Here is a 27,893-nt window from a genome sequence, read left to right on the forward strand (position 1 = left end):
TATAGGTATATACATAATGTATATGGCATTATGCACACTGTATATATGGATTGTCTGTTTTTCATATTTTACAATAAACCCATAATCATCTGCTTCTGGTTAACAATAAACTATTCAATAAATTAAGCACCAAGATGATACAGGGTTGAATATGTTAACCGCTGTATAGGTTTTAAAAGGCCTTTTACAGAGACTACATTTGATAATGTCTCGATTATACACAAGCCACGTAAAGACATTTTTTAATGGAATATCCTATTTATTAAGAAAAAACAAACTTATGTACAGTGCATATATACAGTGCAATACTGGTTTTACAAACATAATAACAAATATTATTACTGTGAATAATTTGTAAATTTAGTTTTAATTTAATAAAATATAAATTGATAATGAAATGCATGACACAGAAATATACATTAAAAGGAATAACAGCCATGGACATGTTAGGGGGTTGCAGCAGGGGTTCACCATGGCTCTGCCAACCTCCAAGCAGTACAGTCATTTTAATGCCCAGAATGCAAAGCAAACAATTAACAAACATGAGACTGTAACTGGACATACCAAACGGTATTAGTCTTGTGATCTGAACAAAGAATCATATGAATGTAGCCTAAGAAAAATCTATATAAAAATTGCAAACAAAGTACATGCTCGCCAATATTTATCACTTGCAAATGAGCTGCCAAATCTGTAGGTCAGATAAGCACAGCACGATTGCCAGGACCCTGAATTTGGTCAAAATATGTGTTGTATGGTCCCATTTCTGTTAGATGCACAGTATATTCTACTGAGAACCATATTTTCATCCTCAGAAAAATGAGAGATTTGGCAGTTGGGTTGAAGAAAAATGAGGCCCTGAGTTTTATTTACCAAAGTGTTTGAATCACAAACTGTTCTTCTTGTTCATAGTAACCAATCACGTCCTTGGATTCTTTCCACCATATTGTACTGGGAGAATCCGAATGGTTGCTGTGCTTCAGAAGAATAGTTTATATAAAGTGATTTTTAAAGATCTGAATCAAAGAGGCAAACAGTTCTGAAAGTGAATGTACTGCCTCACATCTATCAGTATAACCATTTCATAGAGATATATCTTATCAGACATATAATACAACATATATACAATATGGATTATAAACTAATCTAAAGGAAAGTAACAAAGAATGCACTTTAAGTGGGTGCCAAGAAAATATGTTCAATTTACCAATAAAAAAAGATTATTTTAATCTTACACAGATTACATAATCTCAATAAAAACGCACAGGAATATTTTACAGTAAAATGTAATCAAATATAGAAAAGGTTTGTATATAAGTGATTAATGTCTATATGATATATTAGGTTACACGGCCTAAACAATCCACCCATGCAGCAAATATAGTATTTTAAGAAAATCTTTACACGCTGCATTAATCAATAAACTGTATTACGTACTCATTTAATAAGATCATCCATTATTTGGATTACATTGGTAAATTCATGGTGTGAACAAAAAACTAGCTTTTAGCTTAATATTGCTACACCTCAGCCCTGGAATGGCCGGTCAAAAAGGCTCTTTGTTACATCCATAGCCACACCCATAACAGCAGCTGTTTTATGGTTCTAGGTTCGGCTAGGTCTCTGCCAAAACAGTGGGTGAGTCCTTTATTCCTATCCCCACCCATCTCTCCTGGCCTGCCCTTAATGAGAAGAAATATGCAATCTTTTAGGGCATTTTTTTTTAACATGTAATTAAATTCAAACTAAAGACTCCTTAAAAAGAACAGACATATGTGTGTACAATATAAAATGGTCTGTTGTGTTGCAGGTTGGCTTGCTGCAGGTCAGATCTGAGCTATTAAGGAACGAGGCCAGTCAAAAAGCTGAGCTGTCTGAACTCATGTGTGTTTTTGGAATCAAATAGGATGTTTGTGAAAGGGAAGGTCAGGTAGTATGCTTTTCAGATTAGGCAGAACAAAACAAGCAGTTCTTTTCTGGTGAGACTGCAACTCTCCCTCGTACACCCCCAGGAGTGTTAGAGAAATTGTGGAGTCTTCAGTTTTTTCACACAACATTACACTGTACTTTTCTGTGCTTTAACAAAACTGCAAACACCCAGCTTGAGAAACATAAGAAACATTTTTATGAGTCATTATGTTACCATTGGCTGGTAGATAGGTGAATTGCTGGTACTGGCTTCTTTTCCTCTTCCCGTTACAGACGTAAAAATTGACTTGAACTGGGCTGGATAATCTCTGATTGCGAAATGGTGGGATCTCCACAACTAGCGAATTCTGCAACATAAGTTAATAAAGAATGTACATTTTGTTCTGTGTATACCAATTTTAAACCTATGATTGCAGAGCTTTAGCAGGGTCTGTATGCTTGCTAGTACCGTATAAGCTGTATTTACTACTTACGCTTCACTTAAAGGCTAAGTTCACCTTTTGGAACATGTTACATGTTTCACCAGTTTTCAGAGTGGAACATGTTCCAGTTCCTGCAGCCTCTCTCCGCCTTAGTGTGACAGCAGGCGGCAGATCTGCTCCCTGCACTTGCTACCACAGATGAAATACAGCAAGGTGGGGCTTCAATCACCTGACCGCGTAATGCATTCACAGTTTCTTGTGAATGGATGTACTACAACTACTGTCATCCACCGCGGCTGATGGCATGTAGTTCTGAATAGACTACAAGGGTGCTTTCACAAGCCCTACAGCTTGTAAACACTTGGCCTAAATCTGAGGTACAGGTAGAAAGCTGCAGGGCTTGTCTGCAGAAGCCTGACATTGCATCCCCGATCGACTGATCACAGGTGCAATGCTTTCCAGGCTGCTGCAGGAAAAATAAGTGCACATTTTTTTTTTCTGTAAAAATATGTGCATTTTTTTTTTTAAAGGAAAATGTATCCATTACCACTCAATGATGAGGCTGCTATATTGTTTCAAGAGAAACAGTCCTTTTTGAAATGCCAATAACAATAATGATCCCACCATTACTTTTTACTAAACTGGAGCAAACTGTTACAAAACCTTTAATTCTCTTATCCCCATACTATCAGTCAAAATTCTTTGTAGAAAACAATTTTTGGACTTCTAAAACCAAATACAGTATTGCATATCTTGCATAATTTATATAAATATTAATCCATTTCTAATTTTAAAAAAATGTCAAAAAGCAAAACACCTGTGATTAAGCTGTGGGAGAGGAATCCATTCCATGATTCTAGTTTTAGGATTTTGAAAAATAGGATTTAGAATTTCCTGTAAAATCCTTTTCTAGGAGTACAGTACATGACACAGAGTTCTTAGTCTTTATCATGGATTATATGCAGCAACCTTCAGGTGACTGGACACTGGCAAAAGAATCTGCAAGGAGATTCCTTCTATAAGCTCTCCCTTTCCCAGCTAGCCTCAGTTTTATAGCAAGCAATGGGAAGATTTTAAGATCAGAAGGGAGGGATCAGTGTCCTATACTGTACTCCAAGCAGAGGATTTTATAGGTTAACAAAAAATAATATTTTCCTAATAAAAAAGTACAGGACTTAACCATGGATTGAAAAATGGTGCAAAATATGAAATTGTCAGCCCCCCTGCTTCAAGGCTGTGATGCATCATTTAAAAGTGTCATAGCCCACTCTGCTAACTCACACAGGGGACCAGAACCAACATAAAATGCTTATTCTGGCTTTGCCCACAGGTATGGGCATGTCCCCGAACGGGTCTTCAGAGACAGGGCTCTTTCAATTGATAGACAACAATTCTGGACCTGCATAGTACTATGTGCCTATGTGGCATCACAGGCCAAACCAAGAAAAAAAGGCAACAGAAGAAAGGACTGCCCTTAAAGCGCTATAATATCCAGAGTAACTGAGGTATAAATAAGCATTCTTCCAAAAAATCACCAACAAATTCCTAGTGAAGTAAATTGAATTTAATAAATCAAAAAGGAACAAAATGGTATTAAAAACCGAACAGACCTTCCACCTTACCACCAAATGACTACGTAGACATTTGGTGGTAAGGTAGAAGGTCTGTTCTGTTTTTAATACCATTTTGTTCCTTTTTGATTTAATAAATTCAATTTACTTCACTAGGAATTTGTTGGAGATTTTTGGGAAAAATGCTTATTTATACCTTGGTTACTCTGGATATTATGGCGCTTTAAGGGCAGTCCTTTCTTCTGTTCCCTTTTTTCTTGGTTTATGCTTTTTTGCCATATAAGTACCACTCTGTTATTTTTGTAATTCATGAGTAGGTTTTTTTTTTTTTTTGCAATGGCCTTTCCATCCCCTGTTGTTTTTTTGGCATCACAGCCCAACCCTGCATTTTCTTTCCTTCAGGCATGATCCTGGTACCGTTCCCCATAGCTCAGCTGCTGCTCAGAGTCAACTGATCCAAAATGCTGCACATGGTAGCCACAGAGCCTATGCAGAAACTACAGCTTCAGAGAAGAATCTTGCAGAAAAAAATCCCAGTAAAAACCAGTAAAAGGGGGAGTAAATAATGTTTAGGGGAAAGAGACTTTCCATCAGCAAAAGACCATTGCAACATCTAGCAAACAAAACTAGCTGGGAGTGGGGGGTGGGGGGGGGGTATACAGGGGATGTCCCTGCAGTGTCCAATCACCTGAAGGTAGCTGCCTATAACCGATGATGACTATAACCCAATCACCTGGGATTAGCTGCTTATAACCCATGGTTAATACTAAGATTCCTGTGTCCTGTGCTGTACTTTTAACCCCTTTCTGCCAGCCTATTGTAGTACGATGGCCCAGGATCGGGCCGTGCTCCAGCGTGATCTATCTCCTGATGTGTCTCCTGATGTGTCTCCGGACAGTGACATGGCCAATGACAGATCACTGTACTAGCCCACTGCCAGTACCATGTGATCACTGTAGCCAATCACAGCAGATCACATAGCAGTTGTACACAATGAAAGGCTTTGATTCAAGCCTTTCATTGTGTACTACTGTGATGAGCTCTGTGACTGGTTACAGTAATCCCATGGTACAGACAGAGCCATTCACAGCCCATCTGTACCATGTAATTAACTGTGGCCAATCACAGCTAATCACAAACGTAAACACTGAATGAACAGTTTCATTAACAAAAAAATGGCTGCTTTTAACTGTAAAATTCACAGTTATAAGCAATCATAGTGTGTAAAAAAAAAAATCCTGATCACCTTCTTAGAGTAGTGCAGTGTTACTATGGTAAAATTGTATTGCTCTAGTCCCTGTATGTATTAAAAAAAATGTAGAAAAAAAAAAATAGAAAAAAATTTACATACTGTCACATCAGTGTCCTTGATCACCGCCACACCAGTTATATAATGACGCTGTACTGCACTACTGACAGTATGTCAAACATTTAAAAAAAAAATTATGACAAGAAAATTACAACTTCAAAAAACACCTCGGACTGTCTACTTTCTAAAAAGGGGTAATATGGGGATATTTGAACTGTCCTGGCATTTTCGGGCCTCAAGAAATGAGAGTGACCATCAATACCTCAGGATTAATTGATTCAGATTTAGATATATATATATATATATATATACCATAGTTTGCGGACTCTATAACTTTCCTACAAACTAAATAATAAACACTGATTTGGGGTTAGTTTCACCAAACAAATGTAGCAGTATACATTTGGCCTAATTTCATGAAGAACTATTATTTATTTGCAAAATTTTATAACAAATTTTATAACAAAACTAAAATTTCTTGTTTATTTAGCAAGTACCACCAAAAGAAAGCCCTATTTGTATGAAAAATTTGATCGAATTTTCATATGGGTACAGTGTTGCATGACCACACAATTGTCATTCAAAGTATGACAGCGCTGAAAGCTGAGAATTGGCCTGGGCAGGAAGGGGATAAAAGTGTCTGGTATTGAAGCGGTTCAAGCAAAACTCTAGGCAATTTTTTTTTCTCATTTTGGATAGAGTAAAGGAGGGCTATAATCCCTGTCAGCTTTTTTTCCCCTTTTGTGTCCCATTGAGAAAATTTACCTTCACTTCCTCTGCAAATGAGGTGAATCTGTTGGGACCCCTGAAGTCAGCAGAATTAGTGTCCCGATTAGAAGATTTCTCCTCTATTACTTTTCTCAGGACAACCCAAACTTTGGGATTTTCTCTTTCTCTTTCAATGATAATAGTAAGAAGATGGCAATATGGAAAACATTACCAAAGTGCGCTAACAAATAATGAACCAAGTGTTCAAAGGTACATGGATGGTAACCGGATTTAAAAAATCATATGCATTCAGTCCAAAACAAAAGTGCAAAAACTGTGAAAAAGTCTTTCTTTTCAAATTGGAGTGAAGGTAAGGGAGTGTTGGGAGGTGGGTGGGGCCTCGTCCCAAAAAATGATCCAAAGTGATTCTCAGTGGCCTGATGTACACAAGTGGACACCCAGTGTTAGGAGTGGACTCTTACCACAATGTGGAGAGATGTGAGCATGTACTTGGTTGTGTCTAGAAGTCCCCAACTGATCAAGCTGGCAGGGATGGCTCTCGGAATGGACCGGAACAATCAGCTGCTTCCGAAGTGGGGGGGGGGATCTGTAGGCTTCCAAGCAGGGGGAGATGCCAAGACTTTTCTGAACCCGATACGGTATGGTCTCTAACAGCAACAGCTGTGTGCAGGAGAGGACCGACAACGGCTGTGAAATGAATGGGAACTCATTCATTTCACAGCCGTTGTCGGTCCTCTCCTGCACACAGCTGTTGCTGTTAGAGACCATACCGTATCGGGTTCAGAAAAGTCTTGGCATCTCCCCCTGCTTGGAAGCCTACAGATCCCCCCCCCACTTCGGAAGCAGCTGACTGTTCCGGTCCATTCCGAGAGCCATCCCTGCCAGCTTGATCAGTTGGGGACTTCTAGACACAACCAAGTACATGCTCACATCTCTCCACATTGTGGTAAGAGTCCACTCCTAACACTGGGTGTCCACTTGTGTACATCAGGCCACTGAGAATCACTTTGGATCATTTTTTGGGACGAGGCCCCACCCACCTCCCAACACTCCCTTACCTTCACTCCAATTTGAAAAGAAAGACTTTTTCACAGTTTTTGCACTTTTGTTTTGGACTGAATGCATATGATTTTTTAAATCCGGTTACCATCCATGTACCTTTGAACACTTGGTTCATTATTTGTTAGCGCACTTTGGTAATGTTTTCCATATTGCCATCTTCTCACGTTTAATTTAAATTTCAGTGCTGCTTTCACTTCACTTCTCATCACTTCAGGACTGCGCACCTATTTTTCTTTCATAATGATAATAGTAAACATGGCAAATAGAGAGGGTGAATCTCCCTAACAAGGGTACAGACAGCAAATAAAACCCAATAGGTATTCTAATCCATCTCCACTTTGTTCAAAACTTAAATTAAAAAAAGTTTTGACTTATTCTTTAAGAATTTTTCTTTCAATGAGTCCTTTGCCTGGAATTAGTAAGTCACACTTGAGTCCAGGAAAACCCTGATTCAATGAGAGACTCATCACACAGCTATTTTGCTTTGAGACAGAGACCCTTCAGATACATGTAAAATTATTTTTCATACAGTACAGGAAACTAATACCAGACCCAAAACCGGGTACCACGCAAGTTGTTATTCAGTGAGTGCACACAGAACAGAAGAACTCAACAGAAACTAAAAAAAGCCAAATGTAAGTTTTATTTCTGCTGTAACCATACTTACTGGCTTGTACATTTCTTTATCTGTCTTTGCTTCCATTTCCCATACATGATGTCCATCTACAACAAAATAAACACAAAGGGGAGTTTTTACAGTAAGTATGTAAAATGCCTATCCTTATTTACCAGGCACAAAAAGTTCATTTATCCTTATCTTCAAAAAAGATAAGTGCCATCAATTAGGGCTGCGCCCAAAAATGAGTTGCTAAATAAAAAGCAGATTATTATCAAGCAGGCCATCATAGCTGGCACATACTTTTGCCAATTATATGGCAATTAATCAACCATTATAAGTAGCCTCAGGTTTCCCATACACTCCAGAGGATAATCAGACATACAGGCAAAATTCAACTGCCCTCAGGGCACTAAATTGTCAAACAACTGTAAAGACCTCTATACACTGATATGGGCTTTCTAATATGTCCAATGGATGTTGCCCCCAAGAACTTTTGGTGAACACACCTTATTCAGTCTTTCTCACTAGTGCTAGCCATACACACTTATAAACACTTCCATTCATGCTAAAGAGCATGGATGAATGAATTAACCCTTCCAGCTATAGTACAAACAACAGCAGAACCTGTGGCTGTCTAAATACCTGAGCATAGAATTCATCCGATAGGATGCAGTCACCGTTCAGCGGAAAATTTTTCAATCGAAGTTTGTAGAGCCAGGTGGTGCCAACAGGTATGTCCAGCTTATACATGTGTGTAATAATTCCATAAAGATCCTCTATTTCTTACAAGTCCCGCACTACCCATTTTTGCACTTGCATTCCCCGAACTCCAAAAAATGTTAATGGAAAGCCTATTCACATTCCATCAACCTGTTGACTGGTCTTTGATTGAAGTAAAAAGAGTTTGGGCCCCAAAAATTCAAGAGACACAGTAGAGAACTGGGAAGATTTTGAGGCAAAGCTGTGTGGCATTAAAGTGTTTGTAAAGGCTGAGGGTATTTTACCTTCATGCATTCTTTGCATGAAGGTAAAAAAACCTTCTGTGTTCTGCTATACCCACAGCCCCCCCTTATACTCACCTGAGCCCCCTCTTGACCCAGCGATGTGCACGAGAACCTCAGCTGTCCCGAGATGCCCTCTCCTCATTGGCTGAGGCAGCACCTGGCCATTGGCTGTCAATCACAGCCAGTGACCCAATGAGGGGAGAGTAGGGGGGCAGGGCCAAGGCATGGCTCTATGTGTCTTATGGACGTAAAGAGCAGGGCTCAGGAGCAAGCACATACCAGAGCCCCCATAGCAAGCAGCTTGCTATTGGGGGCACTTGTCAAGGGGGAGGGGCCAGGAGCACCTTCAGGGGACCCGAGAAGAGGATTGGGGCTGCTTTGTGCAAAACCATTATACAGAGCAGGTAAGTATGAAATGTTTGTTATTAAAAAAAAAAAAAAAAAAGCTGAAGCTTTAATATCACTTTAAAAAGGCTACACAGTGAAGATCTCCCCAGCATTACAGGCTAAGTATACTATATTACAAAACTGCCAAAAAAGTCCCATTTGTGCAGTATAAGTGCACTTATGCTTTGACTCTGCAGCACTGAATTAAAACTGAAATATTATTTTGGGTGGACTAACCCTCTAAAAAAATCATGTTAATGTTATATAACATTAAGATAATGTTCTGTATACTGTTGGATCGTGTTTTTGAATGTTTTAGAAGTCCTGTTTAATGTGACCCCCACTCACTTTAAGACAGTGGCAATTTGACATACAAGAGATCAGATGTCAGATTACTGCAAAGCAACCCCCTCCTGAATATGTATGTCAGCACACAGGCTAGGCAATGCAAATATTAGTTATTTTGAACTTGACCACACAGCCTCTTGCATGTTTAAAAAAAATGCCTATCTTAGAGCTCTTAGTGAAAGCCCTTTTTGTTCTGCAGCCAGTCTCACGCCCCATGCTAACAGACGTTTCAAATACAGAGCAACCTGATTTATTACAAATGTCTGAAATAATCATATTTTGTGTACAGAAGTCTCTTTGTGCAAGAAATCTGTTTCAAACAGAACTCAGGTATTTGTGTTAGCTTGAAAACATTAGGGTCGTTTGCATTCTCAGGCAAATCGATTTGCAGTTCTCAGCTTAGAGTGACTGGCCTTACAGTGATGAAGTGCGGGCTTTTCATTTTTCTTCTGTTACACTCCTACGTTGCTGAAATCTCTACACTATAAAAAAAAAAAAATCAATAGATTTTGCAGTGGTTGGGGGAAAAGTGTAGTTGATGCCAGCATTCAAATCTTCCTAGCAGTAGTTTATATTAGGTCTGCCAGAGCTAAACAGAAGAAAACTTTAAGGGCTTCTGGGGATCACTGCTCAAATTTATATACCAGATGTCTGTGTGTGCATATTTTTTTAATCATTGGCAAAATAGGCGTTCTTCTCTTAAACTAGGATCCGTTCGGCTTACTGCTAAATTGGAAGCTATATATAAGTTGCCCCATTATGTATAGCTGCTGTGTAACCCACCTATTAAAGAAATCCTATATTGTCATTAGAGAAACACAGAGGTAGTCATTGCTGGCTTCCCCTTCTGAAAATGTCGACTGCCTTGCTGTCCATTCTGGTCCACTGACTTTACTAATTGGAGTATCACCCCAAATCAATAAAGAAATCATGAATTATGACTTTTGTGACCACTGTGCTTATTTGGGGCTAATAACTCAGAGAGTACTCAAGCCGGTAGGTCTATGGTAAAGCCAGGCTTACATTACAAACAAGTAATTTGGTAATTCAGGTGATTGCACCTTAGCTATGGCCCTATGGAGGGCTGATTGCACCTTAGCTATGGCCCTATGGAGGGTGGTTGGAGTTTTAAACTACTGGTGGAAAATTTCATAGCTGAAATCCCTGTGGAATGATTCACCCCACCAAAACGTATATTAGTTTCAGGTGGAGTTGCCCTATAATGTTATTCTAAGCAAACAAAAAATGCCCTTCTAGGACTTACATATTTTGTTGTTTAATCACCAAGGTTTACTTTAAATCATTAATTCTTTTGCAATAAATAAAATATTGTACATTTTTAGCTTTACATTTTCCTATCTTAAGCCAAATAAATAAGACTTAAAATGTCTTTACCTGTCACTGATCATTTTTCTTGGCTCTACTCTTCAACATCAATGATTTTCAAAACTCAAATAATCATGAAAAGCTCTATTAGAAAAAAAAATGTATATTTCTATCCTATAATTCATAGCATATTGCAAAATTAAAATGTAAACTCTGTTTAGTCTTTTGTCAGTCTTCTGGAAGCCAACAAAAAATAGTTTTAATTTCTATAAGAAATTCTTCTGAGAATATCCAGACCCTTGCAGTTATAAAACGAGTAGTCTATTCATTAAGAAGTAGTGACATTTCATTTAAGAAAAACACAGGGAGCAGGAGCTGCAATGATACAGACGTAGAAGAGAGGAAAAAAAGTAGACAATTCCTCATATTACGTCTAGGGAACCAACAGGGAAATCTCAACGCCTATGAGCTGGGAGCAAGTCCAGGAGGGAAACCTTAGACCACTACGTCAGCCCCTTACAGTAAACATGTTTTGCTGAATCGCACACAAATGATGAAAAAAGGGGACTAAAGCAGTTTGTGGGGGCCCATTTACGAAAATGACCCTACTGAACAGTGAAAGCATTTTATTTCACTGCCTGTGTATACTTTGCAGCCCACAATCTCAACGGGATAACCTCTCTTACTAACACATGCCTGAAGACACACAAGCCACAGAAGTTTCCATTGTATGCTTGCCACATCTGTTCTACGAGGGAGGAGCTTTCTCAGTTACTGAAGTCTGGATTCGGTACAGAAGCTGTGACTTCAAGTTGTACTTTAATTTGGTATGAATCTTCTCCAACAGAAAAATAGTCTAACAATTTTAAATAAAATGGCGAGTATTCAGATTCCAAGGAAAATTATTACAAAATGTATAATTTTGCTAGTTTTTATTGTAAGAACAGTCAGTATTTCACAGTTCAGCATAGAACAGATAAAGAGTGTACAATCTGTGGGTGATGTTGGGACCCGAACATAAAACTTTAACATTTTTTTCTACATTAGACAAAAAAGAGTTGAAGAGACATGAATTTGTTTTTTTGTTTTTGTAGTGATATGAAGTGTGAGTCCCTTCCTGCTTTTCAAGAACCTTATTCTGATACAGCTAAAATGATGGTCAGAAAACACAATGATATCCAAGTGTCAGGATTTGGGATTAAATATCCTTACTAAATGTATAGAAACTCAATCTGTGAGAGTCCAAATTAATATTTACCATTATCATTGAAAGCAAAAAAACAAAGACAACTCCATCAACACTCAAGACAGTCCTGTTAAATTAAAAATCAAAGTTTATCAGTAGGCTGCCTATTTTTATTTTGATGGTGCCTACTACGTGTTAGTTTTTTTATATCCTGTAGGCCCAATATATATATATATATATATATATATATATATATATATATATATATATATATATATATATATATATTACTGATGTGAAGCAGGGGATCCCATAGGCCAGCCTAAGCTCACTAGCTGCATGGTCATGTCTATATGCTTCCTTCGTAAATGCATGGTGGGAAAGGAGTGTATGAGTATATATGTGCCGTTTAAACTCCATAGGTTTTCCTAAATCATTACCTTTGAGTGACATATTGAATATCTTGTTGGCACTAAGGATTAAGGCAACCAGTAAAATAAATTGCTGAACTGGCCATGCTATTCAGAAAATTCAGAAAAGTTATATTCCATTCAATTTACAGTGATATGAGTATATACATTCTATTGCTGTCATGATCCAAAAAGCATCAAACATGTGAAGTGGGTGGGTCTGCTTCCTGATGATGGTACTGTGCACCAATAGCTTATTGTCATTTATATCTCCAGTCAACATTCATACTTCTAGTACAGGCCTGAATCTGATTAATGGCTTTAGGCTGGGTTCACACTATTGCGAATTGAATGCGGGGGTTTTCTCGTCAACTCCTCCAACACTCGCCTCCAGGACTTTTCCAGAGCCTCTCCAATCCTATGTAACTCCTTACCCCAATCTGTCTGATTATCTCCTACTCTATTAGCTTTTAGACGATCCCTGAAAACCCTCCTCTTCAGAGAAGCCTATCCTACCCACACCTAACAACTGTACTTCCATTTTCTCAATCAGCTCATCCCCCACAGTTATTGCCTTTTGTTTCACTTGACCCTCCCTTCTAGATTGTAAACTCTAACGAGCAGGGCCCTCTAATTCCTCCTGTATTGAATTGTAATGTAACTGTATTGTCTTCCCTCATATTGTAAAGCACTGCGCAAACTGTTGGAGCTATATAAATCCTGTATAATAATAATAATAATAACAATAATAATACCACTGCAGAGGAGTTGATCCCATGTTAGGATCAGACAATGAACAGTAGATTAACAAAGGTTGATTTGACAACACTGTCTCAGCCTGTCTTTGTCTTGATGAGTAGTGTATAGGTTTAAGCAAGCTGACTTTTGAAAGAGGATATGAAAGTTGATTGCATACCTAAAAATACTACAGTTATGCATTTCAAAATGTAATATATAATGTCCTTCCTACAATCTACCATACTCCTAAACTCCTCAATAAATGTAATACCATGTTTCCCCAACAATAAGACCAGATCTTATATTAAATTTGGCTACAGAAAATGCATTAGGGGTTATTTTCGTGGGATGTCTTATTTGTCCCCTGTCTCCTCTCCCCCTCTCCCTCCCTGTAAGCATCTCTGTAATCCCCAAAATAAACTCTAGTTAAAGTTCTTGTAAAATCATTTAATCCACTCTGTAAATGGATTATATAATGTCCAGTGTGTGTCTTTATGTAACATTGTAGAAAATACCTTATTTACAGCGCTGTTGGGCGGTCACATGACCCGCTCGAGCTCTTCTTTCCCACTCTGAGCACTTCTTTGACCACTCTGAGTTACATAAAGACACACCCTGGACACTATATAATCCTTTTATGGCGTGGATTTCATGATTTTACTAGTACTTTAACTAGGGCTTATTTTCGGGCTAAGGCTTATATTGCAGCCATCCTAGAAAACGAAGATAGGTCTTATTTTCAGGGTAGGTCTTATTTTCGGGGAAAAATGGCAGTATAGTGATTAGTCATATGACATTTTATCAAATGCTACCAATAAACTCAAAGTGTGTAGCAACTCACTGTTACAAGAGTGTAGTTTGCAAAATGTTATTAATATGACTTTTCCTTACCAACTTCTATTTTAAAAATTCAAGCATATAAAAAAACAGAAGTAGTTTTACCATTTTAACTAAACCCAGAGACCTGAAAATAATCAAACTAGTGGCACAATCTTGAAAAATGTATTACATTTCTCTTTTTTTTTTTAAATGCAAATCACCTAAATTGTAGACATAACACAGCTGGAACAATCACATGTCAGGCGTTAACCATGTCAGACTTTCTGCTGAATATACTAAGAAAATATAATCCTCCTCTTTTTAAATGTACAACATGTATATGCACCATGTGGAACTAAAGGGAGGATATCAGTTAATACTTATTACTTTGCATCATTTTTGTGTATTTTGTGGTATATACTAAAATGTATACTAGTCCTTTTAACTTTACTATATACAGTATTTCTTTACATTACAGCAGGCATATGCAACCACCTGAGCTTCAGAATCTTTTAAATGCACTAGTCTTAATAGTTATCTGAGTAAGACAGAGATGTTTCCACTTAACATTGGAAATCTAAAGTAGAATTTAGCTATAGTTAAATATCCAGCTAAAACCAAATTTTTTCTTAAAAAATATACCTTCTGTATTGCAAAAAAAAGATGATTCAGACTTCCAAATTTGATTGTGTCTATGTATAGACATACAGTATTAGGGGAGATCTAAAAAAAAATGGGGCTCTCACAATCTGGTGCAGCTGTGCATGGTAGCCAATCAGCTTCTAACTTCAGGTTGTTAAATTAAGCTTTGACAATAAAACCTGAAAGCTGACTGGTTTCTATGCAGAGCTGCACTAGATTTTGCACTCTCCAGTAAAAAAAAAAAAAAAATCCTCTTCTGAGTATGAAAAATGACAAATCTAACTTCTATATCAGCAACTATTTACCTTTTTTTTTTTTTAATATTATCTAGCCACACTAGATGGTGTACTATAATCTGCAGGGCTCAGTATTTCCAGGTAATCTGTATATATGGCCCTGTCCTCTCCCCTAACTTTCTATTGGAGCTTTACTATGATTGAGAGCTTTAGTGACCAACAAAAACAGTGGGTGGTTTGAAGGTATGGAGGAAGTTTGAAAGCACAGATTGTGGGAGGTTGAACTCTGGTGCTCCTGGCTAGTTGAAAAGAGCATCTAAAGTTATTTGCTGCCACTATGTGCTGCCTGCATTGCGAAAGTACTTTAGAAGCAGATATAGAAAAGAACCCAACTAAGTGATTATTTTTGTGTACACTAACTTTTCCTCTTAAGCTGGGTATACATGCACAGCTTTTTTTTTTTTTCAACCAGTGCATTGAATGAGAGAAATTGACAGATCCCCGTATCCACACAAGTGATGTGGATGCAAGAATCTCCCCTGCTGCACTATTGTATTCTGACAGCGGCAGGTCCTGCACCCCCCACCCTTTGGACAGTGGGGCTGTTCGACAAAAGCAGGTTGTTGGACCTACTTGTGTTGAACAGAAAGCTGTATACAGTCCTGTTGAACCCGACCAAATTTTGGTGTGTATACCCTGCTTCACTTATCATTATACATTCCATCCATGCATTTACACACAGCTTAGTCAATTTTGACCCACAGGCAAGCAGGATGATAAAGGCCTTTCTAAGCCAATCTTTTCCTAATTAACTCTGGCATTCCCTGGGACATTGCAAAGATGTATAGTATAATCCCGAACAATTGTGTTGTGCGACTGTCTTGGGTTCTTCAGTCAGCTGGACATCCATGGTACAGATTCCTTTAAATTTTGGAGTCATGTAAGATGCCTAAACCACACACTGCCATTCAGGTTCATTGATATGATTTGCCATTATCTTCTAACCACTCAGTATAAAGCACAAGTTAGCATAACCTCAGATGAATCCATTTTAACATCGTAGTTGTAAGACTGTCAGACCCCTGGTTCTAAAGTGTAAAGGTTTTTTTTTTTTACCTTAATACATTCTTTGCATTAGGGCAAAAAAACCTTCAGTGTGCTGCTACCAACCCCCTCCCTTATACTTACCTGAGCTGGATCTCAATCAAGCGATGTGCACGACAGCAGGGACCCTCTTGGTTATCTCTCTCTCTCATTGGCTCAGAGCCCACAGCGGGAGCCATTGGCTCCCATTGTTGTCAAGCACAGCCAGTGAAGAGAGAGCAGAGGATGCAACTTGCTATGGAGGCACTCTGTAGGGGGGAGGAACAAGGAGCACCTGCAGAGGACTCAAGAAGCGGAAGATAGGGGCTGCTCTGTGCAAAACCATTGCACATAGTGGACAAGTATGACATGTTTGCTATTTTAAAAAAAATAAAACACAAAGCTTTACAATAACTTTAAATATCCCATGTAAATTGCTGTAAAAGTAGCACAGCGAAAATATTTTTAGCAACAGCATAAAGGAAATGTTACAATGGCAACATATTTTATTTAGTAGACCGTAAGCTAGACAAAACCATACAGCCTCAGGCAAGGAAAGCTCCAAAGTATCAGCATTAATAGTCACTTATGTTATCAGTTTTTCTTATGCTGCTACATTTTTGCTCCAGGAACAATAAATGTTGTTCCAAAAATAGCATATATACATAGATACGTATATAAATAAGCACCTGCTTTTTTTATACTAAAAAAATGTAGCTTTTCACACCTGAATGCCCGTGATGAGTTAAAGTAGATGTTATTATCAAAGAAACACATATTTTTGAGGACATGGTACCATTTGACGAAGGAACACCAAAGCAAGATTATGTTCTTATATATCCTTATCCATCCCAAACTATAAATGGTTGAAAGATAGTATTCAACCTTTAGCACATTGGGAACAGTATTAGAGCGCGTTCACTTTGCAAAGTGAATTTTTACTTTGTGAACGAGGTTAAGCAAAGCGTAAATTCACTTTGGAAAAAAAAAATACACAAATAAATAAATAATAACACCCAGATTACTTCCATAAAATTTAGGAATACTCAAATATGTGCAAGAAACAGGAGAAAAATATTTTTTTGCTTGCCCAATTTACTATTCACTAATCCAAGTAACACACTAACACTAACAATACAGCCTAAAAATCGAAATTGTACATGTGGAAGAATTGACAATAAAGTAGCTTTGACTTGACTTGACTTTGAATCCAAGTAAAAATTACTGCTGAACAAGCTACTCCTTTGTTAAATGAACCCCAATGAATTGTTGCACAATGATTAAATTTTGTGCCGTATTTTATTTGTGGAATGCTCTGGGGCACTCTATTATATAAATTCTGAGAGCTCATGCACACTTGCAATCTGTTGTGGTATGTTAATGCATGCTCATGAATCCGTTCATGTGCTTTGTGCTGCACACTACAACTGATGAAAACTATACATGACCTTTTTGGCAAAACAGCGTACCACAACACACAGTACGTGATTTAACAGAATGAAGGTACAATTTAGGGACTAACATGGGGATGACATTTTTAGAAAAAAAAAAAGCTGGCCCAGTTGTATTACATAGCATTTTCTTGATGGCTATGGTAATTCTGATGTGGGATTGGTATTCTCTGCAGTACAGTTACACAATCTGTAACAAAAGCCACAAATTAAAAGCTGCAGAAGCTGACTCTCAGGCTGCTCCTGGTGCCAGATGACGAGCAACCAGGGAAGTAGAATGCCAACAGACAAGAGCATAGTCTGTAAAGGTTTGGATTATGGACAAATCACATGAAGATGGTGACCAAAAATGACAGATGGACAGGAAACAGGAGACAGGATGAGTTCAGAACCAAAGTGGTGCTCAGGGTTTGCATGTATGAACCTTACAAGGACCTGCAGGAACTTTTTCCTTAAGTTTCCAACTGATATTGTGACAGAGAAGATTTTGCACTTGCTGCCTTGTGAATTTAAAGATATGGCAGGATGTGCTAGTCATACAGTCTCCTATTGAGGCCAAAATATAAAGTAGGTGCAATATGAACATCTGATCAACATAAGAACCGGCCACGTGAATGCAGGACTGCCAAGGAAAGGAGAGCAGTAAATAACCAGCAATTGAATACTGCTGATGAAGGCTCTATTTTAATGATTTCCATTATTATCAGTTAAAAACCTAAATAGTGGTTTGTAGCACCTTGTACATTTGACACTATTGAGACATCTCATTCAAGTATATGAAAACTATTAATTGTTGGATAAAGTTCAAACCTTCTTGTTTACTGTTGAAAGCTTGATATTATAAAATTACATAAGGAACGTATAATATTGCTGTAGCACCCAGCCAAAGAATGTATTTATATTCCTTTTATAAAAAAGAAACACGTACCATGTCATGTCCCAGAGCTATTCATGTGTTCATTGAGCGCTATTCCCTGTATTCTGATCTAATTTTCTGTAAAGCCGATTCAAGCCTCTGCAACAACTGCACCCAAGGAGATGAGTGAAACAAGTCTCCTGTGCTACACAAAGCAATGGCTTTGTGAGCAAGATGAGCTAGTGTTTGGTTAGGGTCAAGCCATTTAACATCAGCAAAAGGGATTTTAGCTCTGAGTGTGCTTGAGAAAACGATCAATGCAGAACAAGGACACACACAGTATCAATCCCTTCTAAAGCTGTATTGTGACTTCTTCTGTCTTTCATAATAGCTCTCTTCACACAACATTTCAGTTCAAGTGCTCAGCAGCAGTTTAATACACTGTTGTTTTTCCACTGTTGCAAGAGATAGAGTATAGTTAAAATAATTTAAAGCACAACTCGAGGAAGATAACTAAATACATAGTTAGAATACAGAATGTATATAACCAACTAACATGTTTATTCTGAGCATTCCCTCCTGTGACTCATATAGCCCTGCTACATAGTAAAGCCATATATATATATATACACACACACACGCACACTTACAAATGATTTGCCTTTCATTTCTCTTTTAAACTGAATTAGTTGTTATACCCAGGTGAGGGTTCACATATACTTTATATAAAACATATATACCAAATACCAAAAATGTATAATTTTTTTTGTTTTTTAAGACTCGGTTCACACTGGGGTGGCTTCAAAGCCGCCCGACTCTGAAGCTGCCCCCTGCAGCGCGACTTCAGCATGGCTTGCAAATGACTTCTTTAATAGAAGTCAATGCAAGCCGCTCCGAAGTCGCCCCCAAGTAGTGCAGGAACCTTTTTCTAAGTCGGAGCGAATTGAGTCGCTCTGATTAGAGCGGTTCCATTGCACTGAATGGAGCGCGACTTGTCAGGCAAGTCGCCCCAGTGTGAACCGGCTCTTAAAGTGTAACATTAGCTACTTAATTGCAAACAGCAACCAAACTGGAACCGGTTTTAAAAATTTACATCTGACTGCCATTACATCAAACATAGCAAAGATTCAGAAAGTGGACCCACCCCATTAAATATGAAGTAGTGTGGAATCTAGATGCTGCAGATTACATAGTACTTAGCTGAAGGGAAATGTAGTGGACTTTCTTACTTTAGCTAGATGCAAAGTTTCCAGGAAAAGAGTGTGACATTCATGCTTGTCCAATCACAGAATACCTTGCATTCTTTGATAAGAATAAACATACAAAATATTTTCTGAATAGGGGTGCCGCATCCGATGCGATCACTGTGTTCTGGCCTCCACTGTCAATTCCAGAACTTCAGAGGTGACATCACTGTCAGAGGCTGTTTGTAAATAACATTTTTCAAGAAAGAAGTGGCAGCCGCTAGTGGGACACACATTATTAGAGATGCCTTATTGGTACCTACTATAGCTAATGCACCAAAAAAGTTTTTCCCCCTGCTTCAGCTTTAAGTGTAGGTCGGTTCTTTGTTTCAGCTGCCTGCATCTCTGGGAAAGGATAGGCTTAATAGTTCCTTTGGTCAACAAGAATTTTTTTTCCTTTTGACACTTTTATGCAAGAGGCCCCGTGTTTTTTTTTAGTAGATCAAACATCTTCTAGTGTATACAGGAACACCAAGGGATGCTTTAACACTTTATCTAAAAGTCTTACTCAGAACAAATTCATAATGCATACAAGACCATTTTTATCTCATTGTGTAGCAAGCATCAACTTCAACCTATAAAAACAAGTGAACAAAGAAATGTAGTTTCCATTTAAAACATTAGTATTAGCAGTATGTAGACATGTTAGTAGAGATGTCCAATTCAAACTACAATGTTTTGAAATGCGTTTTTGCTTCTTTCTGGCTAAATGTATGACCTTTCATGCTGGGCTTAAGAAGCTGGTGTTATATAAATTGGTGTATTTACTTTGGATTCAAGGTAATACTAGCAATATATGATATGGAGACTGACACAGCACAGCTTCAATGAATTAATGTTAGTGTTTGTGTATATTTTCTTACATGAATTACATTTTGATTACAAGTGGAAATATGACACCCTCCTGGCCACCAGCCTCCTAACTGTGACTGCTACTGGCAAAGGGAAGAGTGTGGAAAGACCTCGAAGAATGTAATATCTCTTACCAAATGGAGCTTGGCCAGGATTTAGCCCGCGTCACACTTCGTCAAAACAGCACTTGAAATCTTAAGCCTCCAATTGCATCTGCGCTGCGATTTAAATAATGGCTTTTGGCAAGCAAAAGATTACTCTAGTCTACCAAATTTGAAAGGATACTTGTGGCAAAGATTCAGGGGGGAAAGAGCAGAATTGGCCAAATAAACAAACTAGAAGAAGTACTACTATGATTGAAAAGCTGGTATTGCACAATACTCAGTTGCGACAAACAGCATTTCAAAGGATTATACAACTAAAGAAAAATGCACAATATTCAAAATGTACAGTAGTAATTTGCAGAGACTGGAAAAAAAATAGGATTTTTGACTTACCGTAAAATCCATTTCTCTGGGTTCATTGATGGACACAGCTCTTCAGGATTCTGAACTATTGGGTTATATTGCCCCCTACAGGAGTAGGACACAAGGCAGAAAAAAGAACATGGCTATGCCTATGGACAGTCCTAGGTAGTATACTCCCCCCTCTCTGCTATAGGTCTTAAGTTTAGTAACAAGCAGTGTCAGAAGTATTACAAATTCATAGAGGGGTGGGTGCTGTGTCCATAAATAAACTCAGAGAAATGGATTTTACGGTAAGTCAAAAATGCCATTTTTCCATTCTTTCATTGATTGACACGGCTGTTCAGGATACTGAACCATTGGGACCCCAAGCAGTGCCAAACAAGAGGGATGGGACAACAAAAATCCCCAGGCTAAACACAATAGCCAACCAGGTAAACAGGAGCTTATCAAAAAAAAACAACTGGAGCCCAACCTGAACAATACACCCCCAAAGAAGGAACAGACCCTCTAAAGAGCAGCCTGCAAAACTTTGTGGCCAACCGAAGCATCCGCAAATGGCAATACGTCCAATTTATAGAACTTTGTGAAAGTGTGCACTGACAACCAGGTGGCTGCCTTGCAAACCTGTGTCACTGACGCCTGATGACAGAAAGCCCAAGAAGCACTAAGCGCCCGAGTAGAGTGCGCCGTGACAGGGACAGGAGGAACCTGACCCCTGATTGAATAGGCCTGAGTCACCGTCTGTCTGGTCCATCTAAAAATGGTTGCAGATGCAGCAGACAGCCCTTTTCTTGGCCCATCTGCGATCACAAACCGATACACACGAATCGTCCGAACCCCATCCAGGGCACACAACGAGAAGGCAACACAATGTCTTAATTCGAATGGAAATCAGAGACTACCTTAGGAAGGAACGACAGACATGGGAGAAGAACCACCTTATCTTTGTGTACGACCAGTTAGGGGGTGTGACAAGATAACGCCACCAGCTCCGACACCCTGCGAGCAGAGGTGATCGCCACCAAAAAGGCCACCTTCTGGGACAACGTAAGCAGGGAAATCTCCCGAATATTCTCAAAGGGAGGCCCCTGGAGAACTGAAAGCACAAAGTTCAGGTCCCACAGCGGTAAAGGAGACAGCTCCAGTAGAGTCAGATGTTGGACCCCTTGATTAAAGGTATGCACCAGAGAATGCGTGGCCAGGGGTCACTGAAAGAAGACTGCCAAGGCCGACACCTGGCCCTTGATGGTATTTAAGGCCAATTTCTGCTCAATACCCCATTAAAGGAAGGTCAAAACTAGAGCCACCAAAAAGAACGAGGTATGAACACCAATCGACTCACACCACCAAATGTACGCTTTCCACTTACGATGGTAGATCTTCCTAGAGGTAGACTTACTAGCCTTCAGCAGTGTCAGAATCACTGACCCAGGCAAACCTCTATCCTTCAGCACCTGGCTTTTAACAGCCAGGCCGTCAAAGCCGGTGACTGTAAAGCAGGATAGAAGATTGGCCCTTGGGACAAATGATTCTCTATGTGATGCAGTCTCAAAGGGATGTCGGTGACCAGCCGCACCAGGTCGGCATACCAGGACCGGCAAAGCCAGTCCGAAGCCACTAGAATGACCGGAATCCCCTTGGCCTCAATTCTGCGCAAGAGCCACGGTAGAAGCTTGAGAGAAGGGAAAGCGTACATCACATGATACTGACCCAACGAGGCCATCAGAGCGTCTGTGCTGTCCGCCAGAGGATCCTGTGACCTTGCCACAAACCTCAGTACCTTTCTGTTGAGCTGGGATGCCATCCACCTCGGGGTTGCCCCACTGAAGACATATCTGATGAAACATGCCTGGATGTAGGGACCACTGCCCTTGGTCCAACGCCTGCTGACAAAGATAATTTGCCTGCCAGTTTTCCACTCCTGGAATGTGTACGGCAGAAAGGGCTGGAAAGAAGCGTTCTGCCCACTGGAGAATGCCGGCTACTTCCAGGGCTGCCAATAAACTCTTTGTTCTGTGCTGGTGGTTGACATAAGCCACCACCATAGCATTGTCCGACTGAACCCCCACTGGAAGCCCCCAGAGTTGATCCGTCCATTGATCCAGGCATAGCCTGATCGCCCGGAGTTCCAAGACATTTATCAGCAGTCTGGACTCTTCCAGTGTCCAAACACCCTGAGCAAAGCTCAGACCCAGGACAACTCCCCAGGCTGGCATCCCTGGTGACCACTGTTCAATACAAGGGGAGAAAGGATTTGCCTTGTCGAAGAGTCGGAGAGCAAAGCCATTAGACCAGAGACCCCTTGGTTTCCCAGCTCAGCCGGATCTGATTATTGTCCTAAGACTTTGGCGTAACCAAGCTCTTTTGTCTGCCTAGTGTCCTACTCTTGTAGGGGGCAATATAACCGAATGGTTCAGAATCCTGGAGAGCTGTGTCCATCAATGAACAAAAGAGAAATCAGGTTTTATTTTAATCTGCACTGGTTGATATGGAGTGTACCTCCTCTTTCTTGTTCTTTTTCCATAAATAAGCCATTTGTAATACAACCACTACAACACTTTTAGTGTCATCACTAAATGTACATGGATGTAAGTAGTGCACCTTAGTTTGGATAGAAGGGGAAGTGTGCAGCTCACAATACAGCATGAACAATCAAGGATCTTCTGCACTTCATTCTGAAATGGATTCTGATGACTACACCACCATGGCGAAGCTAGAAATGTATGTACTCTTTTAGAGCTCCAAAGCAATGTCGTCAACCCCTACACATGGCCCAATGGAACAAAGTAGTGCTCCTAAAGTATACTAAAGGTATTTGTAATTGCATGTTATCTGTATTACTGTCCAGTGGGGCACTGCACACAGTATCACTTTAAAGTAACCCTGGGGTCAGGCTATGGACATTAAAATATTTACATATTATTAATAAGTTGAAAAAAAGCATTAACCTCTGTAAATGCAGCCACTATGGAACAATTACTTGTCAACGTTTACAATAGAAGCAGTTAGGTTGTTCAGGTTGGTTCTCTGTACTTTTCTCTCTCCCTTCTTTGGCTGATGTCAGGTGGGCAACTCTGCCATAGAGATCCTGCTGCTTGCAGTTTGTTAAGATTGCCAGCATCTCTAAGACTGTTTGCCCCTATGGAATTGCTCCATCTGTAGCCAAAGTTGCGAGATGTTGCTACCATCACTAGCAATCAAGGTTCAGCATCGTTCACGCTAGCGACAGAGACATCTTGCTGCGCCTGGCTAAAGGAGGGGGGATTCCAAAGGGACAGACAGGCAGTTTCTTTTGCAATCCTACTGCTGGTGATTTGTTTCTAGATTCAGAATCTCCCATCTGACAGTCTTATACCTAATATGTTTACATTAGGGATTAACGAGTGACATCATTGCAGCTCCAGCCACTCACAGCGCCGGACCAGCGAACCTCGAAGAAAGGCTGGGGGAAGATATTAGCCCACTCAGCTGTGACAGCACGTCGCTGAAAGGGCTTCGTTTTAAGGTAAGTATTTTATAATGTGCTAGTATCTGATGGGATGCATACTACCACATTATGCCTTTGTCTTACAGGTGTTTTTTTTTTTGTACTCTGCAGGGGTTTACTACTGCTTTAAAGGCTGGCAGGCTGACAATTTACTGCTGAGGAGCTTAGCGATGAGAAAGTAAAACTGAGAAGCTTCCGATGCAAACTTTGAGAATAATTACTGCACAGTGCTTGCAGTTACAGAGCTTAGTGAAGGCTTGTTTTGAGGTTTATTTACTGCTAGTTATAAAGATCTAAATATTCATAACCTGGCCTTAGTCCTGCTTTAGGGCACAACTCTATCTACAGCAAAACATTTGGTTGCACACAGCCACATAATGCACCTCCTTTAGATTTATCAAAGCTATGTAATATGAGAACCTACCTAAACAAACCAATTCCTATCATACCAGGCAGGCCCTACATAGTTGATGTAGAGCTAAAGTAGATTGTGCAATTACATTGTATAGTGTATGGTCAGCTTTGGCCCCCCCCCCCGGAAAGTCCCACAAATATCTGCTAAGCCTGCCACTGAAGTCCACCCAATGCAGCTTATTGTGAAGATGTGGCAATAATGTTGCCCTGCTCTTTAATTTGGGACATAGTTGCCGCTCTCTTGTAGGTTTTACCAGTCTGCACAAGTGAAATGAAAAAATGTTGCATGGAGCATGGCTATTAGCACTGTCACTGCTGATTCACAAGCCTGTAGCTTGCCAGTCAGCATCTTGGCACACATTGTCCTGCTCACTGATTGACTGCACTGCCTTTGTTGCTGAAACCTCCCACTGTGAGCTGCAGTGTCTAGGAGGGGGGTGCATGTGAGTAAAAAAAAGGAGGCTTTGGCTCAGACAAGAAAGGTAAAGTCAGTGTTCTAGGCTTGTGGATCACATATAGTCCACTATAGTCCCTAAAAGACCAAAACAGCTGTTGGAGGCCAGCATCTACCTAAAGGTGTAGCCTCAGTTGGGGAAAACCAACCCTTTAAGAAGTGCACTACTTCTATCTCGAGTCTAGCAAATAAAACAAATTCAATAAAATACAAGTTCACAATGGTCTTTACTATATTTTCAACCCACATAGATCGTATGTGGGCCCTTATTATTTTTAGCACATTTTGCTGATCATGTATGATAATGTTTTAATGATTAGTAGACAGAAAAGTGCCAGTTCATCACACAGTAATCTAAAATCTCAAGGTGAACTCTATAACCTGGCCATAGCTTCCAACATTGCATAAAATTTCATGGACATTTTACTGTGTTTAAAACATTTAAACATGTAGAGAATATTTTTAAACTCGCATGTGCAGCGCTTAAGAAATTATTATTAACAAACAGAATTGGGCTGTACTTCTGCTAGTGAAATAAATAAACCAACCTAATATACACACAAGTGAAAAACAATAATAATATTACACAATACAAAAGTGTGACAAACATAAAAAGAAAACAATAAATCTCAAAGTCCAGAGCAATTCATATATGGATGCAACAAATTGCAATAGTGAATGCTTGTGACAGACTACAATATATTTAGTGAAAAAAGTAATACCTTGTCACTTTTGGGAGTACATTTGCAAGATATACTGAGAGTCCCCTCAACTAAAGAGAGCTGTCACAGGATAAAGATTGCAAGTGTATGGTGCATCCTGCTTGAGATTCACCATCAGGCTTTTCCATACCTCCTATAACGAAGAGTTCTATACCTAGATGAGCATATAATAGGAGAGCATAGTTGGATGTAGTGTGCTTGAAAAAGGCGCATTCACTATTGAAATGTGTTGAATTCACATATAAAGTACACTGGACTTTAAGATTTATTGTTTTTTTTTTTTTTAGCGTTTGTTACACATATTTTTAATGTGTATTATAATTATTGTTTTTCACTTGTGAGTATATGAAGTGTGTTTATTCATTACACTAGCAGAAGTAGTACTCATGTTGTTTGTTAAAATGGTTGGTTGTAAAGGCAGAAGTTTTTTTTTTTTACCTGAGCCCCATCTCTATCCAGCGATGTGCACGAATGCCTCGGCTGTCTGAGACTCTCCCTCCTTATTGAGACACAGCAGCAGCACCATTGTCTCTCACTGCTGTCAATCAAAGTTAGGTAGCCAATCAGGAGAGAGAGGGGTGGTGCCAAAGCCCAGCTCTGTGTCTACATAGGCACATGGAGCTGCAGCTCGGCTTTGGTGCCCCCGTATCACTTTAAGAGCTGCACATTTGAGTTTAAAAATATTCTCTTCATGTTTAAATGTTTCAAAACAAGTAAAGTGTCCATGAATTGTATGCAATGTTGGAAGCTATGAAAGAATCACAATTTAGGCTAGCTTTCTTTATATTGGGGAAGGTAGTAATTGCTGTGCTGTGACACACTTTATATTTTTATATTTAGACAGTATTATTAGGGAGGGAGATACACACAAAACACAGGTTTTATGGTAAATTCTAAGAATCAAAGATATTTACAGTAGCAAATCCACAACTAAGAACTGTCCTTGGGGAGCAGGGATAGCTTGGAACACTGCTCCCCTGCACCATCATTCCTTGCATGCTGTACTGTAACCCCTATTTGAATAAATGACTGCAGGTGGCAAGTCTGATCAGAAAGTATGCATGAATACAGTGAATAAAGTCATTATTCGTTTTTTTATTTATATTGTAAATTTATAGCCTAAGATATGGTCTGTAAAAGTAAATCTAAACAGCAACTTATGTAAAAGTTTTGTAAGTAAAACAAATACATTAATTTCAAGGGGTTGAGTTTACCTTATTTTAATGCTCTGAATGCAGCTTAATTTAGCCTAATATGGATTATAACACAGAAAAATAGGTTTTATGCAGCAGGATATCGCATTTTACCCAAATTCAAACTAGTTATCTGCATCTTTCTGCCTTAGGCAGTGCTCTTGGCTGTTGCACTGTGATTGGTCTATATCTACTTCAGGTATGCAGCAATCAGTACCGGAAAACACTTATGCCAACCATAGACAGGGTGAGTTTCTTTCCTGCAACCACGGGTTGCAGGAAATAAATTTGTTGGATTCCCCTATCAACACAGTGTTGATGTAGGAATCCCTTCTGCTGGGCCATTATCTACTTCCCCGCTGAAAGAAGACAGTGATTATTGCTAGTGGCTATAGCAGCTGCGGGCGATAATCACAACTGAATCCGGCAGGCTAGTTGTGCCAAGGCTGATCGATGTTAAAGGTTTATTTGGAGGTTGGGGTAAATTTTAGAGTTCAAAAGGGGGGGGGGATAAGTGAGATGAGTAAAATAAGGGTCAGGTTAACACAATAATGGAATTTAGTGGGAATCGTCTCTCATTCACTGCATATGTGCTGCTGATCTGGTGAGGCAGAATAAGGACTTGGATTATCTTCAGAGCACTCTCTAGAAGTTTCTACAAGTTTAAAACTAAAGGAACATTTTTACCCATCTGGGTAAGCAACAGTAGGGAATGTCATTTAATTTCTCAAACGATGTCTGTTTTTTCTAAAGTTACATTATAAAACGTTGGCACTGGTATAGGTTCTAATGCCACTGCTCAACACACAGTTACTTGTAGCCTAAAATTGTGGATTTTTTTTTACAGCAGTATTTGTTGATGTAACTTTGTTTTTTCTTTCACTTTGTATATCTTGTCAGGGATTATGGTTGAAACAACTGTGATATTTCAAG

The 27,893-nt window shown here is 39.3% G+C and overlaps 1 protein-coding gene across 7 annotated transcripts in view; it reads right to left on the reverse strand.

The window, feature by feature from the left end:
- NFATC1 (nuclear factor of activated T cells 1) overlaps positions 1–27,893 on the reverse strand; it is a 305,332-nt gene that overhangs the window by 139,875 nt on the left and 137,564 nt on the right. For 4 of the 7 annotated variants that reach the window (XM_082257748.1, XM_082257746.1, XM_082257751.1 and 1 more), the window contains exons 7-8: positions 7,690–7,745; positions 2,144–2,276 (exon numbers count right to left, since the gene is read on the reverse strand). The exons of 2 other annotated variants lie outside the window; for them this stretch is intronic. In XM_082257748.1, coding sequence (XP_082113874.1) covers positions 2,144–2,276; positions 7,690–7,745 — 189 coding nt within the window. Of the gene's footprint in view, positions 1–1,475; positions 2,277–7,689; positions 7,746–27,893 lie in introns of those variants that run through there. One more of the 7 variants, XM_082257752.1, reaches the window with a different exon arrangement.

This window comes from Pelophylax lessonae (genome assembly GCF_965119305.1).
Source record: "Pelophylax lessonae genome assembly, chromosome: 5".
Taxonomy (NCBI): Eukaryota; Metazoa; Chordata; class Amphibia; order Anura; family Ranidae; genus Pelophylax; species Pelophylax lessonae.